The sequence below is a fragment of the Neolamprologus brichardi genome, chromosome 19, assembly GCF_056152115.1.
Source record: "Neolamprologus brichardi isolate AB-2024 chromosome 19, ASM5615211v1, whole genome shotgun sequence".
Lineage (NCBI taxonomy): Eukaryota > Metazoa > Chordata > Actinopteri > Cichliformes > Cichlidae > Neolamprologus > Neolamprologus brichardi.
The window spans coordinates 14,934,157-14,961,185 of record NC_142122.1 but is presented as its reverse complement, the minus strand read 5'-3'; the positions used below and the strand labels follow the sequence as shown (position 1 = coordinate 14,961,185).

At 43.2% G+C, this 27,029-nt stretch overlaps 1 protein-coding gene across 1 annotated transcript in view; it reads right to left on the bottom strand.

Moving 5' to 3' along the window:
* Positions 1-1,130: 1,130 nt before the first annotated feature.
* Positions 1,131-27,029, bottom strand: part of pacrg (PARK2 co-regulated) — a 144,770-nt gene continuing 118,871 nt past the window's right edge. Inside the window, exon 5 of the mRNA XM_006798488.2 lies at positions 1,131-1,497. Coding sequence (XP_006798551.1) covers positions 1,337-1,497 — 161 coding nt within the window. The 3' untranslated portion in view covers positions 1,131-1,336. The remainder of the gene's footprint in view (positions 1,498-27,029) is intronic.

Here is a 27,029-nt window from a genome sequence, read left to right as displayed (position 1 = left end):
AAATTGTACGCCCCCCCACCCCCTCCACAACGCACCCCTTTAAAAAGTAGACAAGTGGCTATACCGTTGCTATCGTTGTTTTGCTATGCAGCTGCAGTTATTAAGGTGAAATATGTGCTTTGTCTCGAAAGGGGACCTCTCCGCACTACCTTACGTCTTTCACTACACAGATCAAGCACGAGGCAGGAGCAGCTCGACTTGAGTTCAGCAGCGTGGAACACCTATTCAGTAACGTTCCTTTCAGGATGTGCTGAGGTTGAAATATGAGCATTATGAACCTGTCTTCTGCTTGAGAATAGATTCCTCCGCAGGCCTGTAAAGCTGCTTTCGCTGGAGACATGACTTACAATAAGAGATGGCGCAAGTGTCCTTGCGAGTTTCAGAAATCAATTACGCTGTGTTTTCCCCCATGGGTCGCAGTGTTGTATATGTATATGTGTCAGTGAGTGTATGTGCATGTGCGTGCGGGAAATATGGCTGCTAAAACTTCTGCTGCATCTGTGAAGAAGTTTACAGCAGAGGATAGAGAGCGAGAGAGGGGAGCTTCACTCAGTGTGAGAACAGAGAGCTGGTTACTGAGTTACTGGCTGGTCCAGATAAACAACGAGGCAGGCGTGTTGTCATGCACAAACACCAACAAATAAGCCCGCATACACACCAAGTGTTCCCTAAGATCACTGTGGGGTATTTGAGTTCAAATATCCAACATAAATGCACGTTCAGACAGGCTGCGTCTCCAGCTGGGTTAGTGACAGAATGAGTGCAGTAGTACAATACGATACAAAAAAGAAATTACAAACCCAAACCCCTCCGCAGTTTCTGCGTTACTGAAACCAATCTTTTCTATATCTCAAACAGTATTATCAGCTTTTCAAAGGAAACCTTTGTGGTGAAGCGATCACGGCTTTCAGATCTGCAGATATAAAATACTTTATATTTATATTTCGAAATATCATAAATACACACGTGCTTCAGAGACAGCTGCTGCTGGAGCTGTGGACGCCAGCGTAAGTCTTGTCGCTGTACTTTGGCATCTTCTTTAGCCGACATAAATCCAAGATGGCCAACGCTTCAACAGCAACATAAGTGTTTGAAAGGCAAAAAAATAGATTCTGCGGGAAGATTTACTTAGATGCAACAGAATTTTTAATGTTTTCATACATTTTAAAAGAGGCTTTGAAACAAACGTCAGTATGCACCGAGGACTTTCCATCAGCTGTCTAAATAAATCACTAAAGAAACGGGAACAGAACAACAAACTGATAGCACTTTAAACATGCCGCTGTAAATTAAATCTTAAAGACGTGGACATGGCTGACAGCCCCCTCCTCTCTCCTTAGTTCGTCAGGCAGGACTGATAGGTGGGGATCATGTATTTGATGTTTATATAGGCGTCCGGTCCTCCGTAGCGCTCAAAGATCTGGAGAGTTTCGTTGATCAGTTTGCCAATGTCCTCTTTCTTCAGCTGGTCGTAGTCGATGCCATCTCCGAGATTTTCTAGGGGACGAGCAAAGACATAAACCAGACAAAATGAGGAAAAACAAAACAAAGAAGGCGTATATTCTAGGAGCGCCGGGTCATTTCAGACTGTGAGGCTGATGTCAGGGCTCACAAAGCACCACCTGTGGCCACAGCGCATTGCTTTGAGACTGCAGACCGAGTCGGCAAATGCCATCCTTCCATCTGACTTCAAACCCAGTGGACAGACTGAATTTAATTTACTCCTCTTATGCCGAGGCCAGTTGGGACCGAACGGCAAAAAGAGTTTTCAGCTGAAAGTTTAATGAGGCGGCCTGCGGAGGGGAGAGTGGCGGAGAGGACGCGCGAGGTAGTGTGCGCTCTGCTGCTGCACAGAGCACGCGCCGGTGCACATGAGGCATGAGCAGTGAGCTGGAGTCATGCTCCAAAGGTAGGAATGTGCTTGGTGTGTGTGTGTGTTTGTGCTGTTATCTTCTTTCACTGATGTGATTGTGTGATTTTGATTTGGAGTAAAATCTGAGACAGTTAAAATCCTCAAAAACACACAAAGGAGCTGATCCTCTGCATTTCAGTTAGGACCCCTGCAGTTTATAGTCGTGGATCACGGCTTTATTCGGGGATCTTGGACACAGTGGGTTGCAAAGAGGCTTGCAGGTAATGCTCAAAATTGCATTAGCTGAACTGGGATTGTAACTGACCTGGACTCTTTGGTTTACTGAATTTAAATAAATTCCACAGCTGTGGACCTTCATCTGTACGTAACCAAAACTCGTTCACTGCACGATGAAAAAAATCTACATCTCTTTGACCCATGTGGATTCCTTTAATGCTGTGCTTTGGCTGCATGTTTGCATACTCCACTGTGATTAAAAATAAACTTGTGGCTAACTGAAAAGCAGTGAAACCTGTCCTCCACTATCACACACACACACACACAGTCACACACACAGTCACAGTGCAGTAAAACACATAAAATAACAACAGCCGAGCACACAGCGCAGGAAGAACTTGTTATCAGGAAAACATTCCTGAGGTGTCCAGGCTGCACTCCTCCTTCCTCCTTCCTTTTCACCAGCAGGCACACTTAAATGCACACACACACACACACACACACACACACACGCACACACACACACACACACACACACGCACACAGACGTTGACTTTATCAGCACACAGCAAACTGCCAATCTCATGCCAGTGCACCGGAGGCTCAAAACACTTTTCAGAGGAATGAGACACACACACACACACACACACACACACACACACACACACACACACACACACACACACACACACACACACACACACACACGTCCAAGTTTGTTGCCAATTTAAGGCCCTGCTCAACTAACATATCCTGAAGAAAGAGTGTCGATTTTATTTCTGGAGGCTATAAAATAAAACAAAGAAAAACAAACCGGTCATTTGACTTAAGAGAGATTTGAGAAGAGAAGAGAAGAGAAGAGAAGAGAAGAGAAGAGAAGAGAAGAAAATCATCAGGATGTGATGTGAAAAATTAAAAGCAGCACTTAAAGGAGGACCCGGCAACCCCTTCTTTCACTCCTAATTAGACGTGGAGAGAGAAAGGGGACACTAAACCTCACAATAACCTCTTCCAAACACTCCATCCTTTATTCTTTCTCAGTCTTTTCTAATCACTCATCTTCCCTTACAACCCTCACCACCCCTCCATCTTTCTCCTCTCCTTTCCACTTGTCCATGGCCTCCTCATTAAAACACAAAGACAGTCAGTCCCATAAAGTGGACTGTTAAGCAGTAACATGTCTATGATCTCAGTCTGCAGCTCTCGCTTTTTGATATGTGGGGGGTTGGTTTCCAGCTGTGCTTTGACCAACAGTTAGCCCAGATACACTTAAGATTTTTACAGCTTTGGCTTTACTTAGCAGCTATTAACTGTTTTCCTTTTAGAGATACAACAACCACAATAGTCGCATACGCTGAGGAATGCAGCATTCGAGAAAAGCTCTTATTCACATCAAAACTCAGGCAGTGGTTCATTTTGGAGCGGCCCACAACACAGGCGTCCGCACCCTACTAGTTAGCAAAATCTTAAATAGCATCTATAATGCAGCCAGAGAAAGAAAATCAGAGATGTGTGTGAGCTGGGCAGTGAGAGGTAATGAGTACAGTGACTCTTACAAACTTGCAGTCTGCTTCAGCTGCGTGTGTGTGTGTTTGCACAAAAGCATGTTGGTGTAGGTTACAAAGCCAAGTCTGTGGAGAGTTGCCCCCTGTTACTGTGGAAATGAGCAGCCAAAGCCAGCCCAGAGGGGGAGCTTGGCCTTCAGACAGAGAACACAGGGAGTCGGGGAAGAGGTGCAGCTTGGGAACCAGCGGAGCTCCGACCAGTTTCCTGGGGCCTGGAGTTGGGGCAGAGAGGTTGTGCAATCTGGGGCCTTTCAGCCCGTCCAAACACATCTCGCCCGGTGAGCTGTTGGGAGGCCAGTAGCGTCTAAAGGCAGAGACCAGAAGAATTTTCAACGATTCTCAATATTTAAAGAGCAGAAAGGGGAGAAGTGTGTTTAAGCAGGGATGGAGGAAAAGGAGTGAGGAGGGAGAGGAGGGGTGAGGGTGTTAAAAGCAGCCTCTGCAAATGTCCTTCAGCAAAATAACTTCTCTTTCTACCCTGCTTTTTTTTCCTTCTCTCCCCTCCCTGCCTTTTTTTCTTCTTCTTTCCTCTCTCCTTTTGGCAATATCCGCAACCCTGGGCAAAGAGTGAGACAGAGGGAGAGCGAGGGGAAAAAAATCTTTAAAAACAATCATAATAAAAAAAAAAACTCCCACCCCATGAACAGAAGGAAAAGAGCCCTAGCAGGAGCCGGCTCTATGTTCCTCTGAGGAAGACGAAAGGTCGATACAGAGGCAGACAGCGGAGGATTCTCAGTGCAGCGACATTTGCTACACAGAAGGTGGAGGAAACACAAGGTGGCTTGGAGACGCCGCTTTGTTTCTGCCTTTTATGCTAAATCCCCGGGCTTAAAGGGGGCCTTTAGCACATAAAGCGAGGTGAGGAAGCTGGAAGGAAGAGGTGAAATTATCTATCTATATATCGGTCGCTGCCTCTCTGGCTCTGCTGTGATTTCTGCCAACCCACAGCAGACCAAATCTAAACTACACACAACAACAGCTGCAGCCTTTCTCCTCCACCTCCTCCACCACTCACACCCTGGTCTTTCTCCATCCCTCAATCCCCACGGTCCTAAACAACCTGTCTTCCCACATCAAGCTGAAGACGAGCTGTCACAGATGGAGGCAGCGCTCGCTTTTCCCCCCGAATTACCTCCAAATGTACAGACAGCGGCCTTTCGAGGCATATTTACTGCTGGCAAACTGGGTTTAATAGGTCATAAGCAGACCTCCTTATTGCTTCATTTTTCCCTCTGAAGCTGTAACAGAGCTGCGCTCTTACCCAGCCCAAAGATTTCTGACTGAGGTTAGCGTGCATTATGTGTATGCTGTGAGGTTATAATCCCCTTCTCCCCTCTGCTGCCAGGGACTGAGTGACACACACAATGCAAAGGCTTTGCGAAGTTTAGCTCGAAATTCCAGTGCTGGCTCAACGTAGCATCATCCCACCTGCTTTGTTTCTAATCAACTTACGCCTGATTATGGAGGTTCCTAATGAAAGCAGCTTAGAGAACAGACCCCCCAACACAATAGCCCTTTGATCATAGCAGCCAGATGCTGAAGAGAATCAATGAATGTGAGAGACTTGTTTTTCTTTCCTTCTTTTTTTTTTTTATTTCCTCTGAAGGGCTTTGGCCTTGCTGAAAAAGGGAAATGGAAGAATGCAGGTTATGAGTGTGATGGAGCAGCTTGAGTTCCAGGAATATTTTGAGCATTGCTGCACAGCTGACTGTGTTACAAGAGTGCATGTGTTGCATATCTTCCCTGCTCACAAACCCGATAGCACTCTAAGTCCATTTTTCAGGCAGACTAAAGAGCGTTTTCATTCAGAAACAAAACCGAACAGAACAGAGTAAATTCCATGAAATTCAATTTTTTTTAAAAACCATCAATGTTTGTAAGTGTTCTTTCATAGTTATATAGGCGCAGTTTAATGTGACTGTTTAAAGAATTCGAGCTTAAAAGGGGCTAGAGAAAGGAGTCGTGCATTTTCTTCGCCTTCTGGGTACAGTGTTTAACGCCTTCAGGTCTCAAAGGACAAGGAGTGAAGAGAGCACAGCGGCGGTCTGTGTGCAATGGAGGGTGTGTGGGTTGGAGGAAGGAGGTGATGGGAAGTGGATGGGACCATTGGAGGAGGTCTGTGCTTAACAGCAGGGCTCTAATTAAAAGTGCCTCACAGTTGGGTGCCAGGCAGGCCTCGCATAAAGGGACTGTGGTGGAGAGTGTGTGTGTGTGTGAGAGAGAGAGAGGGAACGTATGCTGGTGTGTGTGTAACCACAGGTGTCTGTGAAGGAAAGGCAGAAAGACAGAGTGAAAAGGGGCTTGTATATGCTCTTACATGTGTAATTCTAAGTACTGTATGTAGTTTTATGAATTTACTGCATATGCGTGTAGATGACATAAGCATTTTTAATTGATTACATGTGACAAGGACAGAAAGAGCTAGAGAGCAACTAGGAAAAGGGACCTTTCTTAAAAATATATACTTGCAAAATCTAAGAAAGGCTCACAGGATGTTCAAAAACACAACAAACATCACCTCACCCTCAAATACTGTTCTTCCCCTCTCACTGGTTATTTCCCTGTGCCATTGCCCCCCACCACCACCACCACCATAATGGATTAGCAAGAGGCTGACGGACAGCATAGCTGTGGCTCACATATACATCCGCATTCACACCTACACGCACACACGCACGCATACATATACATAAACATGCACGCACCTGGAGCTGGGCTCATTCCCTGGCTGTTGCTTTTCCATCACAACCTCTGTGTGTAATCAATAATAACATTTCAGCTTAACACAGCTAGCCCCAATGAGGGCTGCAGCTCCAGTGGCATTACATTAAACACATACACACACGCAAACACACACATGCACAGATATCCAGAGGAGAGACGTAAAACAATAGGCTTATGGTCAGCAGTAGTTTATTAAAGCCCCGGCTCCTGCACCGGCCCTCATCTGAGTGCTCGTGCTTACTGAAGTCTAACCTTTGCTGTAGGTCAGCGATCTCATTTTCCATGTGTTCACCCAGCCCAGCAGTGCTCAATCTATAGGCTAGGTGAAGCAGAGTACCACTTCAACCCTGTGAAAGTTGGACATCAGCAAAGCAGCAAAGCAGGCAGATGAGAAAACGTGTCAAGGTCAGGTTGCAGCCCGGAAAGTAAGGCCGTAGGAGTGTGTAGACAAGGCTGAGACTAAGACGTAACCAGCCGAGGATGCTCCTGAGATGCTCAGGTGCTAAAACTGTTAGATTCCTATCGATCTGGGTCCCACTGGCTTAGTAGACTACATCTGTGCGTGGATATACAGAAACTGAATTCCAATTCCACACTTCCGCCAAAATCATGCCGTGTCTTCGGCTAATCCCAGGTTGTGCGAGGGATTGAAAACCCGAGCGAGGCAAGGTGAGAGGCTCATCGCACTTCCACACATCACAAAACCCTCATTTTACTCATTTCTTTTTCAATTAGCCCACACGACCTAGCCATGACCGAGAGCAATATCAGTTTGCACCATTTAGTCATGCTTTTAATGCACAAAGAGGGCTCATCTTAGATGATGGATCAATGCTATTTGCCAAGCTGTTATCATGTCCATTATTGTTTCAATTACCACCACTCAGATAATGGTTATCCCAGGCTCATCGTATCCAATTTTAGCTTGATACATGCATCTCGAAATCAGCCCCAGCATGCTTATCACAGGTTTAAAGGAAAGAGCCATCCCATAATATGTGTGCAGGTACATTACACTGACGGCTTAGATGGGCAGTATATGTTTGAATTCTTTTTAGATCAAATTTCACATTGTTTTAGGCGCAAAAGTGATCCCTGTTGGCCTGCTGAGGTTTTAATCTGGGCCAGAAAATATGCTTTTTACCACGAGTCTGGTTAGACAGTGGGTCATGCATAACCCAGCACCGCCTACAGACAAATCCCACAGAGCAGCAGCAAAGCTACACTCTGAATTCAACTGTACTGAACTCTAAGAGGCTGTGGCGGCTCAGGCTTCAATAATACAGAGGTCGATCCTGAAAATTTGGCTTTCTCGTGGAAGAAGAATGCCAAACGTACCTGCCGTTCTTTTCAACATCTTCCACAGAGATTTTATATTAGATGATTGTGGACCACGGACATGTTCACCCAGCTTCCGTCTCCAGTGAAAGATTTCATAAGTTTTGTAAGTTTTATAAAAAAACGTATATTACAGTGGAAGCAGAACAAAACAAAGCTTTTAACAGTACAGCCGACCACAAAGGACCTACCCTTTCCCACTCTGCCCGTCTGTGTCGCTCCCTGGCTGGGAGCTGAGTGTCAGTGCTGTCAGGTGTGAGTCAATGCCGTCAGATGCGATCTCATTACGCCAACTTACCTCAAGGTTAGCAGCGGGCTGCTGGCTAGGCACAAAATCGATCTGCACCAGGGACAGGCGTTAAAGGCCACCGCAGTGTGCAGTGCGCACACCCGGACACAAGCCAAACACGCACTGCGCTTTGAAATGCAAAGGCCACTTAAACAGGAGTAAGCACATAACATACGTACACAGAGAAACTGAATGTGTACTATAGAGTCTGAGCCCACAGGAATTTGGCGTAGCTTATATATAGATAAGAGAAAGACTTTATAATGGCCACTGTTAATAAATAATCAATTATTCATATTTAAAGTTTAGTTAATAATGATTTTACTATGAAAATTAAATGATAACAATGTTGCTAATTTTTTTTATTAATGTTACATTTTATGTTGCTTTTGCCATTAGATTAGTGCAATAATGGTTGCAATTGTAATTATTAATGTCAAATAATTTCTTTTTAAATTAGGTACTGTGTGATACATATTAGCAGATTTAAAAAACAAATCTAAATCTCTGCAGCATCTTGACAATAGCTATATAAACAGTGTTTAAAAATGACGTACTAAATAAATAAAATAAAAAAGTATTTATTTGATTTAAAATTTTAATTTTAATGCAAAGAATATATGTAGTTTATGGCTATTTTACATGGTTATCAGCAACCCCATAATGACTAAATATAGATGAATCTAAATAATACTAACAATCTCTTTACAAATCATTTCATGCTCAAATACTAAAATAATAGATGCAATAATAAACTGGTAAGAAATCATTTTCAGGATAAAGAATAAATATTTTCAGAATAAAATAGCTGTTTCTAATCAGCTATGATACATTTATAAATATTTAATATTACACAAACTACTGAAAAACTGACATTAAAGAAATCATTAATAATTAACAAAGATAAATAATAACAGTTTAATTGCCTGATAACAATTAAAAACAGACTACAATTGAATAAATTAAATTTAAAAAAAAAAATACAGTAGAATATGGATGGATTCACCCTTTTTAAGGAGTGTTTGCCCACAATTTAAAAACATGTCCCCGCGCATTTACACATCTGTGGAGGTCACAACACCACGCATTCCTTACATCTCAGCATGCAGAGAAGTTAAATTAATCATGGTGACAAAAAATATACAAACAAAAGGGAATAGTTTAATTCCTATTCAGGGTGGCTGATGACTTTCAGAATACTGGAGTAATTAATATTAATAGCAAACAGCTTGGCTCGTGCACTTTTGCTCTGGTAGCAGGTGTCTATATGTGGTGGATACAGGCGCCTTGCTAGGGCTACCTGCCTTCCCTTCCTCTCATTTACACATCTTAATGGGTGCAGAGAGCATATGCTTTACCGATCTTTTTTTTTTAAAGATTTACTTTCTTTGAGAACTACTAAGCTATTGAATAAAACATACTGCACAGCTTGGGAACAGTGTGGCTACTCCTTTCCGTTAACACCTCCATGGTGAAAATCTGGATGCACGAGTATTACATTTAACCTCATATTATAGTCTATAAACACTGTGAATAAACAGATTAATACAATCCTATGTTTATGTCTCATGGTTTATGTCTAAGAATAAGAGCCACACACACACACAGACACAAAAGGGAAGGGAAGCTGAAAGAGTTTTCTAAGGTGGTGCTGCTTTTGATCAATTTAAACCGAATTTGTTCTGTAACAAACTGAATTCATCTCAACTTTAAAGGCATGAAAAGAACAGACTCGCCAGACCCACATCAAGGCCAACCATTAAACATCTATTTAACTATTTAACAGAAAAAAGAAGATGAGAGATATATCAGTGGGAAAGGACAGTTCAGATGATGGAGCAAGCCCCTGGTTGTTACAAAACAATTCAAAGACGGGTCCTGGCATGTGAAAAATCAAAAAAATCGCTAAAACGGACTCGAATCAGAGGAATCGCGTCTCGTAAACGCAGCAGAAGTCCAGACGGCAGCCCGTGTGGGTTTCAGGCGGAAAAACTGACAAACAGAAAGCGATGGAAAGAGAGAGGAGGAGAGGAAGAGCGAGACGCAGAGGGAGGAGGTCGGGCGGTGCAGCAGATTCCAAGAGCATTTTCCTTTGTCCTCTTCGCTTGTCACAAGAGGAACATTTGAAGTGACGTGTAAATTTAAGTCAGTGACAAATCAAAGTCCTTCATTGATGTTACTCTAAAGTTTGCTGAGTATTCTCCCTGCACTTCACGCTTTTTGCAAGTCACTGAAGGAATGTGACTGCAGTCGAAACATTAAAAAAATAAGGTGTGTTTATTTCTGTATTTTCTCCTCACACCTAAAATAGTACCTGTACAGCCTTATGACTGCACAGACACACACATGGACACACACACACATACTTATGCCCATACACAGTGATGGGCTATGTGCCTGGCTAATAAAATCACTTTAGCCTTCATAACCACTTTAGCCTTGGAAGCTGCCATCAGTGGAAGGACAAACACACACACACACACACATTCACGCACAGGAACGAACAGTGAGCGGTCCAGCCCTTCCATTAGCCTAATGAAGTGGCTCCCTGAGATGGATGACATGACATCACCTCCACCACCAATCACAATATCACCCCTAAAAAACCTTCCACTAAAAGCCCCACCCCTCCTCTGATACCGCACCCCCCCCCACACCGTTGCTTACAGCACCAAATGGACGGCGAGCTTTCCAGGACCCATTCGGCCCGCTCACAACACTTTTATTGGTCTGGTTATTTATCTCTTTAATGCAATTGGCTGGAGCAGAGGCCCCATGGATGGGGAGAGCTAGTAAATCACGGCGGGTTGAGGGCAGCGGTGTGATTAAAAGAACTTTGGCTCAACAATGACAATGGCACCAAGTGGACGGCGCTGAGTCCACTTACATTCTAAGCAGAAAGAAGCTCAGGGGAGGGGAAGCTGTTCACTGATGACATTTACAAGAAATGACAACGCACATAAATACAAAAGTGCATTATTGTTTTTTTCTCCATGCAGACAGAAAATCAAGTTTTTTAGCCAGTGAAAAATGAGGATGCTTTCTCCTAATCAGATAAATGGGAGCCGCATATACTGATATCTGTTGTGTGATATTATAAGCAGTACTTTTGGATGTAGTCCTGTTATGAAGCTTTGAGTTGCCATCCTGGCAAACCCTATGCTGTCCAGTGAGCAGCCAATGAGCATATCCTGAATAAAGATGTCAGTATACCTGCCGCATTGGTCCAATGGTCTCTATTTATGCTCACCATTAAAGCGCAGTAAGCCACTGCAGCATTCTCCTGGACAACAGGTGTCGCAAGTCACACAATACCGCCACACCAGTGCTGATACAGGAAGAGAAGAAGTCAAAACCCAAAACAAAGACATTTCTGAGAGTTTGTTTCAAAGTTTTTTCCACAAAGTCTCGTGTTTCCAAACTGAAATATTAAAATCATGGCAAAAATCTACATGACAGAAGTGTACATCTACACTTGTGTCTTCAACTCAGCTGAGACCACGCTAAAAAAAAGAATCGGGAGTAAGCGGTAAGCACAAAAGCAATCAAATCCTCCTGACTCAGAATGAATAATTTACAAAATGGACTTCATTATCTATTTGATATGACCCGACACTAGGGAGTGAGTCCATGAAGTAATGAAGAAGGTGCTCGCTGAGGTCTCAGTGTGAGGAAGCTGTTTTCCCATATATGTCTATACAACCAAAAATGCGTATTTCTTGCATTTCTATGACTCTCCGCTTCAGACCTGGAGGTTAGCTCCATATTTCAAAATATCAATGTTCAATATCAAGTGTTTCCTTATCTTTTGGAATGGGATGAAATCTTTAACAGCTCTTAAGATGCTCTGCGTTAATTGGTTAGAAAAGAACAAAACAAAAAACAGATGCTATCAGTGTCACGGTTCAAATGTCATTTACTTGCAGAAACTTACATGCCTCTCCACTCATTTAGAGTTTTATTGCAGATGGCAAACTATCTACCAAAACTACAGACAGGGAACACTTCCTGGTTGAAGTCACACAATCTAGTCCCCTTTTGCTCCTTTTCCTCCATCCACTTCCCAGAAGGACAAAGGAAAGCGTTTATGGGTGGAAAGCTGCAGGTACAGGCATCCATAAACATTCAGTGTTTTATAGGGAGTGGTAAGGCCTGGGGTTCTGTCACGGTTTATGACTCCCCAAACTCTTTAAAGCAGGAGAGTTTAAGTGTGGTATTTACATAAAAGAAGCCAAGGTGTCTGTGTGAAGCAGACCTCACCGCAGCATGGGACATGCTTTGCATTTCTTACAGATTGATAATCTGAGCGTGACAATCACGAGTAAGAATATTACTCTATATTTATATTTTTCCTCTATTTGTGGATCTAAACTAAAATTTGTCTTGTTTAAAGAGTATGTTTTACACCTGAGCAGCTGTGTGTAATAAAGTGTAACTTGCAATATTTTATACCTTTGTAGCACCAGCACATTCAGTACACAGTCAAACTTATCTCCAGCATTAATGTGGCCTCATCACCTTTTTTTCCAATGGCATCTTTGCCTCCTGTCAGCTTTCCCCTTTTTTCTCCAGCTTTATTTATTTACTTATTTATTATCACACTCCACATGGGAGGGAAAATAGGAGATGACTGATTAAAACACAGTAAACTCTATATATCTATCCAACAGGACTGCGTATGTTTACTTATTATTAGCGAATGTCCCCTACCTAGTGAGGAAGGTGCATCCCAAACCGAAGCAGAAGGGGAGAATATAGGAGGCATAGGAGGATGCACATAGGGTGGCGGAATGAGGGGGTGTAGAGATGTGCTGGGACAGCAGTACCACCCTGATGTGAGTCATAGGACACACTGTCAGCAACCATCCAGCATCACACACTGAGTCATTACGCTACAGGAGAGAAGGCGACAACAGTAGCCATGATCAAGGAGAATGGAAAAAGGCCCATCAGTGATAGATGGAAAGAGAGGAAATAGTCAGCATCAGCAGTAATGGTGGCGGCCATTCTGTCATCGTCAGTGATTATGATGATGATGATGGTGCGAACACTTTCAAATGTTTACAAGTGCAACGACAACATGGTAAATTATTGATGCTCTGAACTCCATTTCTTCTCCATTTTAGGTGATCAGATTAGGCTTTATCTCATTTAGACATATTTAATTTTTTTTATTTGGCGACTGCCTTTCCAAGAAGCAAATGTTTTTTTTTTTGTTTTTTTTTTAAAAAAACACCTTCAGGGTAAAGGAGGTGGATATGGGCTTTCACAGAGCACACTCTCACTTTTAATTTCTTACTGCCACTCAACTTTGTTTCTTTTAATCTAAGCCAGATTTTTTCCGTGACCCTAAAGAAATCATAATCAAGTCTTAATCACAGCAAGATGAGAAACCGGCAATGATTGCATTTTCCCCATCTGTGATTTGCAATGTCCTTTTTAGTCCTTCCAATAAGGTCATAAAAAAAACTTTCTTAAGGACTTAAAAAAGTGATGAGGACAATAAACAATTAACTGGGATATTCAATTAAAAGGGAAAAAAAGTCAAGCAATCTGACTTTTGCTTTTTTTAAACAACAGTGGAAAAAATGAATCTTTGCTACATGTATTACGTACTATATTTATAGTTGGAGGGACTATAAATGCAATTTCAGAAGAGCCAAATGTAGGATATTCTTACTAGCATGCAAGCAAAACTTGGATAGTCAAAGGAGCTTGCAAAGAAAAGCGTCTGGACTTCTTTAAGTTACTTGAAGACGTTTCACCTCTCATCCGAGAAGCTTCTTCAGTTCTAAGGTCAAATGGTGGAGAGTCCCAGATATAAACCTAGTGGGAGTGTCCCCCCACAGAGGGACAAAAGGACCCCCTGATGATCCTCTAATCGCCTGAGCCAAGGTGTGGAACTGGGTGTGGGTCCCAATCAGCCAGAGTTTCGGATGAGTTCATTGTGAAACCTGGCCCCACCTTATCATGCGAATTCCTGAGGTCAGATGGCCCAGGATGTGAGTGGGCGTTAAGGCGTCTGGGAAGGGATCTCAAAACTGGATTATAGATGGCAGAGAGTTGGTGTCGTAAACCACCGCCTCTGTTCAAAGATGGTCGCTCACAGTGGACATAGATGGCTTCTTTCACTCCTCTTTCAAACCATCTGTCCTCTCTGTCCAAAATGTGAACATTGGCATCCTCGAAAGAGGAAAACGCCAAAACACAGACTTAACAATGTGGTGTATGCTGTACAGTGCAGCGAGGAATGCCCAGACCTCTACATTGGAGAGACCAAACAGCCACTTCACAATCGCATGGCACAACACAGAAGAGCCACCTCCACAGGACAAGACTCAGCAGTCCATCTGCATCTTAAGGACAGAGGTCACTCTTTCGAGGATGTCAATGTTCACATTTTGGACAGAGAGGACAGATGGTTTGAAAGAGGAGTGAAAGAAGCCATCTATGTCCACTGTGAGTGACCATCTTTGAACAGAGGCGGTGGTTTACGACACCAACTCTCTGCCATCTATAATCCAGTTTTGAGATCCCTTCCCAGACGCCTTAACGCCCACTCACATCCTGGGCCATCTGACCTCAGGAATTCGCATGATAAGGTGGGGCCAGGTTTCACAATGAACTCATCCGAAACTCTGGCTGATTGGGAACCACACCCAGTTCCACACCTTGGCTCAGGCGATTAGAGGATCATCAGGGGGTCCTTTTGTCCCTCTGTGGGGGGACACTCCCACTAGGTTTATATCTGGGACTCTCCATCATTTGACCTTAGAACTGAAGAAGCTTCTCGGATGAGAGGTGAAACATCTTCAAGTAACTTAAAGAAGTCCAGACGCTTTTCTTTGCAAGCTCCTTTGACTACGATGACCTGGATGACTGAGAACCTTCACAGACAAAACATGGATACATTACAACCAAATTTGGGTTAAAATGAAGCTAAGCTGATACACTTGTGTGAAAAAAGTCTTATGAAATACTAAGTATGCCGCATGATTCAGTAGCATGTAGAAGCTAAAACTTTATGTAATTGTTATCATTGGTTTCTGAATATCACCATTTTGGAAGGGTTTTCCCTCTCGTCTTTGCAACGTTGTTTCAGTTCATTGAGGTCTACAGATATTTGCAGAGCGCTCTTAAGGTCCTGCCACAACATATCGATCAGGTTGAAGTCTGAACTTTGACTGGGCCATTGCAACATCTTGATTCTTTTCTTTTTCAGCCATTCTGTTGTAGATTTGCTTTTGTGCTTGGGATCATCGTCCTGTTGCGTGACCCAGTTTAGGCCAAGTTTTAGCTGTTGGACAGACGCTGTTTGACTCTAGAATACTTTGATATACAGAGAAGTTAATGTTCAACACAATGACTACGTGGTGTCAAGGTCCTGTACCTGCAAAACAACCTGTAGTCTACTGCGATTCATAGTTGGTTTGAGGTGTTTGTGCTCATAAACATATCCATTTTGGTCTCGTATGTCCAAAGGCGATTGTCCCAGAAGTCTTGTGGTTTGTTCAGTTATAATTTTTCAAACAGTCTGAGATGAAGCTCTAACATTTTTTGCAGTTTCTCTGAACATTGCACAGTCTGACCTTGAGGCAATAGGACATGAACTCCTGGGAGGATTGTTCTTTTGAATGCTCCAGAACAGAACAAACTTCCAAAACGTTGCCTTTTATAGAGGTGCTCACACTCCCTGATCATCCTTTAACCAAACACATTTAATTAGCATGATCTCACTGCTACACACCCTCATAATTCTTATGAAAACAGCAATGGTGTACTTAGTTTTTCTGTAGAAAGCTTTTGCTTTTCCATGACGATGCCTAAAATGACAATATTCTACATTTTTCTCCATAAACGCAGACTTGCAAAATGACAAAAGAAAGAAGGAAAAACTCGTTTTATGTTTTTGATAGATAAACAGTATAGTAGTAATAATATATTGATGCCATGTTGTGATACACCCTGATAGCTCAATAATTACAACTGCTTAATAATCCCACCACCTGGTGCGTTGACAGAGGAGACAAATTCATAACATATGGCATAACTATCTCCAGTGAGAACCACAAATGAAATGTCATAATACAATGGATTTTCTGGACTTGTTTAATTATGCAGTCTTCTTACACCTCGTTCTCGTTGACAATATTTAACACGCAGCTGCGCTATACTGTACAACGTAAAATGCATTTTCTTTTGACATCTTGTTGGGGTTTTTCCCCCCTGAACTTCAGAATAAGACGCACAATTTGAAATATGTTGGCATCTATCGCCGATCTCCAAAGGTTATCGAGTGCTGCATGCGTATGAATATTAGCGTATATGTGATAGCGCTTTAGATGTGATTAGGGCTTTGAGATTTGAATTATCTCCCCGTTATGTACTCCTGCAACAGACACCTTCATGTCACATTCATACATCACCATGCAAATAGCACAATAAACATCCCCCCGATAAGCACTGTATTTGTCTAGGGATATGTTGACAGCTGACAGGCTTTATTCATAAGGTGCCTGTGAGGCTTGTGAGTTTTTCTCTTTCCAAGCGGACGTTTGTATCCATGTACTACCCAGGCTAAGCACTGTCCTCTGGCCAAGTGGAAAGCAGGACCATTAGGTCGACAGAGAAGGGACCATTTATTTGGCTCTTTTTCTGGCTGTGGCTGTATTATCTGCCGTGATGCTATTTGTCTGAGACCAGCCAAGCCGCCAATGCGTCAGGAGTTGGGGGGGGGGGGAGGGGGTAGATGAATGATGGCTCCGAGACTCAGCCAGTTTTGCTTCGCTGACAAACTGGGGCAAGAGCTGGAGGGCTGAGGCGATGAGAATGATGACAAAGAGCAAGGATGGAGGCAGGCGTAAGGGACACTCTGTGGTGGCCGGTTCACCAGAGGACACAGTTTAACAGCACCTGTATGCAATGATTGATCAAAAGAGGAGGAGAGAGGGCAGTGGTGTTTGAGATACTGCATGATATAGGATGAAATGATGTGACAGACATACAGAAGAATACAGAGTTCGAGAGTATAGGTGTGGAGGAGGAAAGTAAAGACAGAGAGGGAATGAAACAAACAAAAGAAAAACTACAAAAAAAACCCCCCACACACAAAGACCAAGGGCCCCAGATGAAGTCATAGCAAGAGAGTGGGAGACAAATAAAGAGAAAAGGTCGCTGGTGCAGGAATGTGTGAGCAAAAGAGACAGAGAGAATATATATTTGTCCCCTGATGGGAGTGTGTTAGGAGTCCATCTGGGGAGAAATGAGATCAGTAGCTGACTTAGTGGTAGAGGAAGACTTTGCTGCCCTGAAGCTTACACACAGACTCAACACCTTCTCCCATTCTCTCTGCTTGGCTCTCTGGTCTCACACAACCTGCAGCGCATTTAATCTGCTGGACCATTTTGTGCATGTGCTCAGGCTTCTGTGTGTGTGTGTGTGTGTGTGTGCCCACGGACACCTGTGCAGTCTTATTACCCAGTCCTACTCCACCTCTCCATCAAATGACTAGGGCAGTCTGGCCCCCGCCCCACTCTCTCCTCGCTATCTTTTTCACTCCATCCCAGCTGAGACCACAGAGGAATCTCCTCATAGAATCATCCACTAAATCATCTATCCACCAAAGAGACACCTTGGCAAACACTCTTACTGCCAGCTTTCATTTTCAATCCAAACACACACAGAATAGACAGTGGGTGGGTTTGAATTTGGGGGGAAGATACGTGGAAGAGCTACTTTCATGTTTTACTTTATATATGGACCCCAAATGTATCAATTACAGGAAGTTATCAGTAACTGCTGTTAGCAATCAGGCTCTTTGGTGGCTCAGAATGGGCCTTCGGGGGTTTACTACATGTGCATCATGTGAGTAAATCTCAGGGTAATTTGGAGTTTTATTGATTTTTTTGTAACTGTTCTATACACAGGCTCAAATATAAACTCACACTCCTACTATGTACCTTAGCAAGTTGCCCCTTGAAATTAATGTCAGGCTTGAGCTTTTGTAGTTCCTCGATTTCTCCTGAACATCCTAACCAAATTTCCTCTCCTTGTGTACAATTATTTGAACTCATGATCTTGGAATTTATAGTTCTCCTCCTTAGATCTTCACTGAGTTCCTTGAACTTTCCCTTTGTTCCGAGTATTGGTCAATCCAATGAGTGCTGTCAAAAAAATATTTTTTATTTTGCAAAGTGAAACTAACACTTGTAGTCAAGCATGACCACTAGGATAAGTTAATAGGCCATGGCTAAGATTTAGGTGAGTGTATATATATTTTTGAACCTGTGTGGATTAGTGGTTAGTCATCAAAGATGAATGTTGTACAATTTTCCAGCCTGGAAAAAGCCCCAAATTACCATGATATTCACTCCCATGATGAGTGTATTTATGTACTTCTGACCACAAATGTATCATGGTGATGAATGTGTGTGGTTCAGGTTTGGGGAAGACTGTTTTCGTATTTCTCTGTGTTTGGTTGCAGGTGGTTTGATCTCGCCTGGTTTCCGCCCTCGGGTAGAGCAGGTTTGCTGTCACACACCTGCAAGCAATCTGCTCATTGAAGGCTGTTTGTTTAAAGCTGCCTGTGACGGGCTCTGCACCAGACTGTCCTCATCACTGTGGTAGTAAATTAGATTTCTGAGTTGGTTCCTGTGCTTATTCATCAATGTTTAGTAACTCCTGTCTCCTGTGTTTCCTCCAGTGCCCAGTCACCTGATCAACCCTCTTAAGAAACTTGCCCTCTGGATCACAAATAAAATTTCCACAACTCCCCCCCCCCCCCCCCCCCTTTTTTTTTTTTTTTTTTTTTTACCATACAGCTCCTGTATGCTGACCCACTCTGAACTTTGCCTCTCCTTTTTCACAGGCCCTCCCTGTGTGCCAGTGTTGTGTTTAGGGACAACTCGGGTTTTCTCTACATATGTTTCACAGTTGTTTTAGCTTCATCAGCAGCCTCTGTTAGCTATGAAAATGAATGAGTTTGTGTATGTGGAACCTGTTTTAACCAAGTGACAGTCTTCAGAGCTGCATATTGAAGCGCCTAAGACATTTGCTCTCTTGGCCACTTGAGGCTGACTCCACAGGCAAGTCGATCCCCACAAATCCCCAGTTTCAGCCATGAAACAAACTTCTTGGTACAAGAATGGGTTTGATCTACAATCATAGTATGACTTTCTCTGTTGATGGTTATGAATGGGATTTGCTAAAACTTCTCTGTCTCGTTCAAACTTAATCTTGCTTGCTGAAAAAAACAAAAACCAAAACAAAAAATAAAAAACAGGCAGCATGGGATTAGCAAAAATGCTTATGCTGAGGCTCTGAAGTCACAGTAGCAATGTAGTCTGCACTACATTAACCTGATCTGGTCTGGTGCAAACAGGTGACACATGTACTGTGTGAGTCCACTGTGCAAAGGATCATTTTATACAGCATAATCACAGGGTGCACTCAAATCCACTGACGCATATCAACATCCCAGATGACACAGCACGGATCTTTTTCTACCCAGGAAGCCAAAGGAAGACAGAAGAAGGCTTATGTATAGTTCTGGTGACGCTGAGATGAAGTGTGCCAGAGGGGAACCAGATGAGGTAGGAGAGGAAGGGAAGCCATCGGGGAGGCAGATTAGAGAGCCTGGAGGCTGCTGAAGAGGGGAAAAAAAGGAAAGAAAAGCTAGAAAAGGGATGAAACACAGAAGGAGCGCTGTGGAGGAGTTAGCTAGTGGTTAACAGTACCTGACAGAGATAACACTGCCGGTAGGCTTACCTGATTACAGCAGTGTGCTGGAGGACAATAAAAAGACGTATGCACATGGCGCGTCATGCTCATACACAAACACTGCAAACACACACACGGACACACACACACACACAGAGCCAAAGGGCTCAACAGGAAGCAGTAGCTGCAAAATTCTGGATAGATTCGTACATCAGAGTGGACTGTTTATATCTTCAAGTACTTCTGTATTGCATAAGGTGTGCGAGTGCATTACATTCAAGAGGAAGAAATACATCAGATGTATTAGCGAGTTCGCCAAAGCTATTCCTCCCCCTCACTCTTCTCTGGTTGCAGAGCAATCAAGCAGAGGCTCATATAATACAGTCTCTCCGTGCTCAAACTTTCCTCTTGATCTATGTTTCATGGTGTACGAGACCGAGCCGGAGCGCACAGCACTGCGGCAGTCGTATAAAGTCACAAAATTATCCTGGCCTTACAGGACGAGGAAGCGAGCGGAGTTAATTAATCACTAGTGCCTCATTTTCTCTTTATAACACTCTCATTTAGTCTGTGGCTCATTTCTGTGTGTCACTCTTCGCTCACTGTCTTCTCCCACTGCTGATCTGTGTAAGGTGTTTGATGAGGGTAGCAGTGGCTAAAGAAATAACTGATAGTTTTATTTTATTTTTTTGGTTAGCTCTAATGCCAGCTTTACTCTTTATTAATGGATGGACCCAACTTTATGCAAGCAGCATAAAGCTGAACAATTAGCTCATTAGCTGCGTGTGATATTTCGTGTCAAAGAAGTCGGTTTTCTCTCTACGCAGGCGGTTCTTTTAAGTAGAGATGAAATTAGTTTATCAACAGGAAATTAATCAGCAACTATTTTGATAACTGATAACACATTTTCTGATTTTTTTAAATTAATTATCTAGAGGTCTTAGAGGCTGTTTGGCAGACAAAAACAACAATTTCAGGACACTGCCTTTTTACACTGAACTGAAAAGTTGATTGCTTAATTAAGAAAACGATCAATTATGGAAGTAATTACTTCCTAGTCTGCTTACAGCTGTTGCAGCTTTTTAAAAGCTTCGCCTAGAACTGAAGACAATGGGAAAATAATCCCTTGTAAATTTGATCATAATTGGGATTTTCTTTTCTTTTTTTTTAAATTATGCTACATGTTCAGAGAAACTCATTTGACTTCCTGGCTCAAGAGAGAGGGACAGAGTTGAGTCGATTAGTCATTTTTGGTGATCATTTATATTAATAACAAGCAGGAGTGTGTCTGCAGCTCTGCCTCAGCTCATGTTCCTGTGATGAATGGTTTATTAGTTGGTGTCCGATCTTTCTTGAATATTCATTATTAGTGTACACATATAGATTTTTATGCAGCCGCGGGTACAGTGATTCCTTTTAATCACCAGGAGTGTTATAAAATAATTAAACACTGAGAAAAGTTAACACATTCATGTGCAGTTGCACAAATCAAGGTAATATGTCGTTAACAAACTGCGCCCAAAGTGAACAAAGTCAAAACCTCGCTGTATGAACTTCCTTCAAACTGCAATCTGAAGTTACTACACGACCCACGGGCCTCCTTCTGCGGTATCCTGCACAGCCGCAGCTGGACATGGGCGGGAGATAGAAAGAGCCAGATGCACGGCGAGAAAAACACAGGAGTGGGAGGTGGAGAAAAGCCAGTCAAAAGTTATGAAACGTGCCCCTTGAATAATCAACGCCCAAATCAATTTGTTCAACGTCCAAGGGAAGCGGATGGACTACAGAGGAATGCGTGGAGTGGGCGGTCGCTCGGTGCATCCAAGTCCATATCTCAGACAAACACACAACAGCCAGAGAGACTGCCTGAGTGTAGAGAGAGATGGCCAGGAGGGATGGGACCGAGCTGAGAGGGACACACACACACACACACACACACACACACACACTTACACTTACACTCTCTTCTTCTTCCTCTCATTCTTTCTCCAGTTTTTGATAGATACTGCAATGCACATAAATTTCCATATTTCTTGGATTAGCGAGCACTTCTATATTCATACATTTTTAACAATACTTGCTATTTGGCCAAAACTATGTGGACACTGACGCTGGAACATTTCACTCATTAAGTTTGCGCTAAGAAGACCGATACAACTTGCATATCTCTATCCATCCATTTTCTTCTCCTTATTCAAGTAGAGAGGAGAACGGCCAAAGTAAGGACGTCCAGACCTCGGTCTCTCCAGCCACCTCTTCCAGCTAATCCTGAAGTGTTCCCGGGCCAGCTGAGAGATGTAATCTCTCCAACATGTCCTGGGTCTCAGTTAAATATAATACCATGTTCCCCGTGCCTTCACTGCTGGTCGGCAGTTTTGTTTCCCTCACCTCTCTCTGTGTGTCTGCCTGGGCGCAGCAAGTTGCAGTGCACATATATCCCTGGTCCTTCCATTCACTCTTGCCAGACTATTCTCCTGCTAGGGTGTAACGCTTAGGCTAATTCCTAGAGTTTTACTTGTTTGTTAAGTTTGAATTATCCTTGGCTCTTTCTCCTTGTACTCTAGATCCTTCTTTTGTGCCAGCCGTCACATCACAGGCCCAGTCTGCCAGACTAACGCCAAAGAACGTCACCTGCCGGTCCACCCCCACCCTGCCTCTGCTTTGGTAGCTAAAGACCTAAACATCATTTTCACAAATAGAAATCAAAATATTCCTGCAACAACAGCACAAAAATATATGCATTTCTTTAATTTATTGCCTTACCCTCCCACTTTTACTCAAAATGTCCTAACAGGGAAGCTTCATTGGACCGAACTGAAGTATGAGTACGACTTGTGGAGTTGTAGTGCAGTACAAGAGTAGAAAAGGCCCGCAGGCAGCAACTGGCCCACTGTGCCCCGCTCAATAAAGGCAGTCGTTTTATGACCCCGCCTCTTGGCATTTTGATTTTAATACTCTTCCTCTTTTCCTTGTGTCTTTCTCACTTCCCCTTTCACTGTTTCTTTTGTCGCCAAAAGATCTGTATTTTCCTTCACTTCTATTTGAATTCCTGCCTCGTCTCCAAGAACGGCGTGCCTGTCTACTGTCTCTGCCTCCTCGCTCCTGAACACTGGCAGAGAGGCGGCCTAAAGTGGTGGTGGGAGGGGGTGGGACAAATGCTGGCCTAACCAGATTAGCAAGTATCCTATTTCTTACACTGACAAATTAATTTCCGTACAAATTAAATGAAGGGACTCTCCCTTGATAATTCCCTAGGAAATTGAAGATGGTTTGGAAGAATGTAATAAAACAGCATCTTCTACAAGACACACACACAAAAAAATCTAATTACTAGCAGAGAAAAATAAAGGTAGGCTAATAAATTAGGGGAAATATAAAGGCAAGAAGCCAGAATACAATATGGTCTCTGAAACCAAGTTATGTGAAACAGAGCGGGTACTAGTCAGGTGGAGTTAGGCTGAGCAGAAATCCAAAAAAGGGTGAGAAAAGAGAAAAACAAAGAAACAAAAACCAGCGATGTCTATTACAGGATCTGCTATATTCCTGCAGGCAATGGCAAGGCAAAGGTAAAAGACAATAATGAAAGTGAGAGGGAGAGGGTGGGTGGGATAACAGAGGATGGGGAAGGAGAGGAGAAAATAAACAGCTCCCAGACAGAGACAAAAAAGAGAAGGATGGATAAAGAAGAGTGTGAGTGGCAGGCGACGGCACAAGGCTGTCTGGGCTCCGGCTGTTCAGATCCACTGACATTTACAGAGTGGCCGATCGCTCCTTGCCATCCTACCCTTGAAAAGTTCAAACGCACACTGATCCACAGAGGAAATGCTACGCCATGTGGATTAACACACTCTCTCACATCTCTCTGCAGGCCTCCCCTCCGTCTTTGTGCTGCTGCTGTCAGTCTGTCTGTTTGCGCATCTGTCTGGTTTCACGTCTGTCTCTTGCCCGTTTCTGCATTTTTGACAGCACAGGACCAATTCCCCCTCTGATTCAAAAACGTAGCAAAACTTTCCGTATGTGCGACGATGTGCTGCAAGCTTGTATGTGTGTCTATATTCTCTCTAATGCAACCTTTAACCAGCTTTTAGCACATTTCTTCGAAATAATCTCTGTCTGTAAATGCATCACGCTGAATGAACACGGGGGCATGTGTGTGCTGGTGTAAACAGGTAGCTATGGGTTGGATGTCTGCAGAAAACACCACAGAAGCAAAACAGCAATGGTATTTTTTTTTTTTTTGCTTGGACTGACAATGGAACTGTCACTGAAAGTAACACACAAGTGACATGGTGGAGAAAATAGATTAGGAGTCTTTGCAAAACAAATTTGGTGACATACCAAAGCTGTACCGGGAGTATTATCCATTTCCAGGACAATGGGAAAGGAGCTCCCACACAAGAAGGATTAATTTACAAAGGGTTTCTGAGCCTAGCTTTAATGTTTTGGCTCAGTTTCATTGTCAGGAAGTTGGGAAGAAATAACAAAAGTCCCTTTTTTCCATAGAGTGTAGATAAAAGATATACAATGGAGATGAGAAATATGTAGGGTGCGAGATAAAGTTTTATCAATTTCCAGGTGAGCAACAGAAGTGACTACCAATGACACTGAAGAATACATTGATTGACATATGACCTAGCAGTAAATGCATAATAAGGTTCCTTAAGCAACCGGAGCCTGGAATGTCCACAAGCAATCAGCTGTCAGCTGCAAAGCAATGTGGGACGTGTGGGCTGCCCCCAGTGTGGACGCAGCTTAAGATAGCAACAGCCAAAATCCTCAGATCGACGCTTCACAGGGCCCGACTAACAGATGGTTGACCTCGTGGTCGCTATGTCCTTCTTTTATAAACAGTCTATTGTTTCTGACAGTCCACACTAAAACAACTAATTCAACATCAAATAAAATTATAAGAAAAGAAAGTTAAACCAACAGAGAGACTATTACTTTGTCTTTGACACGTTTTACTGAGATAAATGGGCATTATGTATGGGCATTGCTGCTCTGCTGCTCATTGGGCCTGTAGCAGGGGAGCAAGTCCCTAAAGTCCTCAGAAAAGTCATTGCATTACAAGTGTTGCATTGCAACACAGGCACTAAGCTGGCAACAATAACGCGTACTGAAGCGTGAGGTCAGTGAGAAGGATGCTAAGGGAATCCCCTAAATTTAAAATCCTACCCCCCAACAAAACATAAATACAAAGGTATAAAGATAATAAAATGTAAAATATTAAAGATGAAAACATTAGTTCAGAGGTACAGTGTGCATGAGGACCTGCCTCAGCTCTGGTTGGCTGACAGACAGACAGAGGGTGATGAATGGGAACCCCCGGCTGCCGAAAGGTTACTAAGATAGGTCCAATTAGAGATGAGCAGTCACTCAGGTTTTTACCCAGCAGAGGAACTCCCCAGCACCATATCACTGACATTTAACCCTCACACCCTAATCACCAACACACACACTTGTTTGCTTGTTGATACTCTGATGGGTGGGCCATTCTCCCACGACAATGACAAGAGAAAACAGTTTTCCTATCACATGGCCTACATTTGTATAGCGCTTTTCTAGTCCTTAAGGACCCCAAAGCGCTTTAAACTACATTCAGTCATTCACACACATATTCACACACTGGCGATGGCAAGCTACATTGTAGCCACAGCTGCCCTGGGGCGCACTGACAGAGGCGAGGCTGCCGGACACAGGCGCCACCGGGCCCTCTGACCACCACCAGTAGGCAAACATGGGGTTAGTATCTTACCCAAGGATATTTGGCATCCAGCCAGGAGGCAGCCTGGGATCGAACCACCGACCTTCTGATTAGTGGCTGACCTGCTCTGCCACCTGAGCTACAGCCACCCCATGACGTGACGTGCACTTTAAACAGAAGGCCAAGCCTGTAATAGTTCTTGTGAGATGAACATTTATAAAGATTAACATTAAATGGTGCAAACCTGTCTAAACACTGTACTTCTTAAACCTGCACAACACGTTCCTTGTGGTGTTAATATTTACCAGCTAACTTAAGCTCCTGACCACAGCAAATCAAACAATGCTTAAGCTTGGGAGCGATACAAGTGGAGCAGACGTGCGTCTTTGTTATCTGGCAATATTTGGATAAGGCAAAAACAGACAACAGCTCAAAAGTAATTTTAGCGCCTTTGCTGATTATCCCTCTGGCTACGGTGCTTGAACTTTCAGTGCCCCCCCCCCCTCCCAGGCCCACACGCATCCCAAAGTGAATCCACCTGTGGAGATGATGGTCGGCCTGCCCTCTTCATCACCTCTTAATCAGAGTGTTGGCACTGGCTGCCCAGAATTGGATCAACCTCTGTGACCCCTGCTGCTGCTTTCCTTCCAGAGGTCAGCCTCACATCGCTGCGCTCTGCGTCTGCGAAGCAGCGGCGCGTTCTCTTAAATAAAATCTTATTTCTCTCTCTTTCCGCCTCTTTGTCTTTATCTCCCTCTGGCTTGGTGTATTAACCCAGGCCTGATCTTTTGCAGCTCAGACTTGAGTTTTTTTCTTTTTTCTTTATTCTGAGTTTTGCGTAATAACTCGTGTTAATCTGGATAGAATGTTTGTTTATTTATTTATTTATTTTTGGTTTTGAGTGCGTCAGTCGATATTACCACGACCAATATTTATGACAAATGATTAACAAGACAAGCTGTTCTTTTAACCACAGGTAGAGCAGGCATGCAGAGGCATAGCTTTCTTGATTGGATTCGATTGCAGGACAGCTGTAGTGTAAACAACACTGATTGCACATTGTCTGCAGAAACTCTTACTTAGTGTCCAAGATTAGGGTTTGTTCACCCTCCAAGGACTGGTAAACAATGACTGAAAATAAAATAAATAAACCCACCAGCTGCCAAGAAAAGTTTCACTGGCTGCTTTTAATGTAAATTTGTTACCCAGACGATTTGCAGCCAGAAAGTTAAGGACACCAAAACAACTACTTAACTGGAATAAGTTATGTTGCATTTAGCTTTAATAACTCTGACTTTCATTGGTCAGAGTAATTTTCCAGACACAGGATGAGAAGATGTTACATCATGTGTACTCAAAGTGTCAGTATCAGTGTTGTGTGAATATACAGCAAAGCTGCTTTTAGACATTAATCTGATGTCTTAATGGGGCATCTGCATGTGACATCTGCATGTCTAAATGAGGACCATAGTAAAAGCGGTCCCACCAACAAGCTCACTCAGCCAGACCTAGTCATCCCTATCATAATGGCACAGGTCTAAAATGCTGTCAGGGGTTGTGGTGCTAGAGAGAGGACACAAATGCAGGGCTTGGAGGCAGACT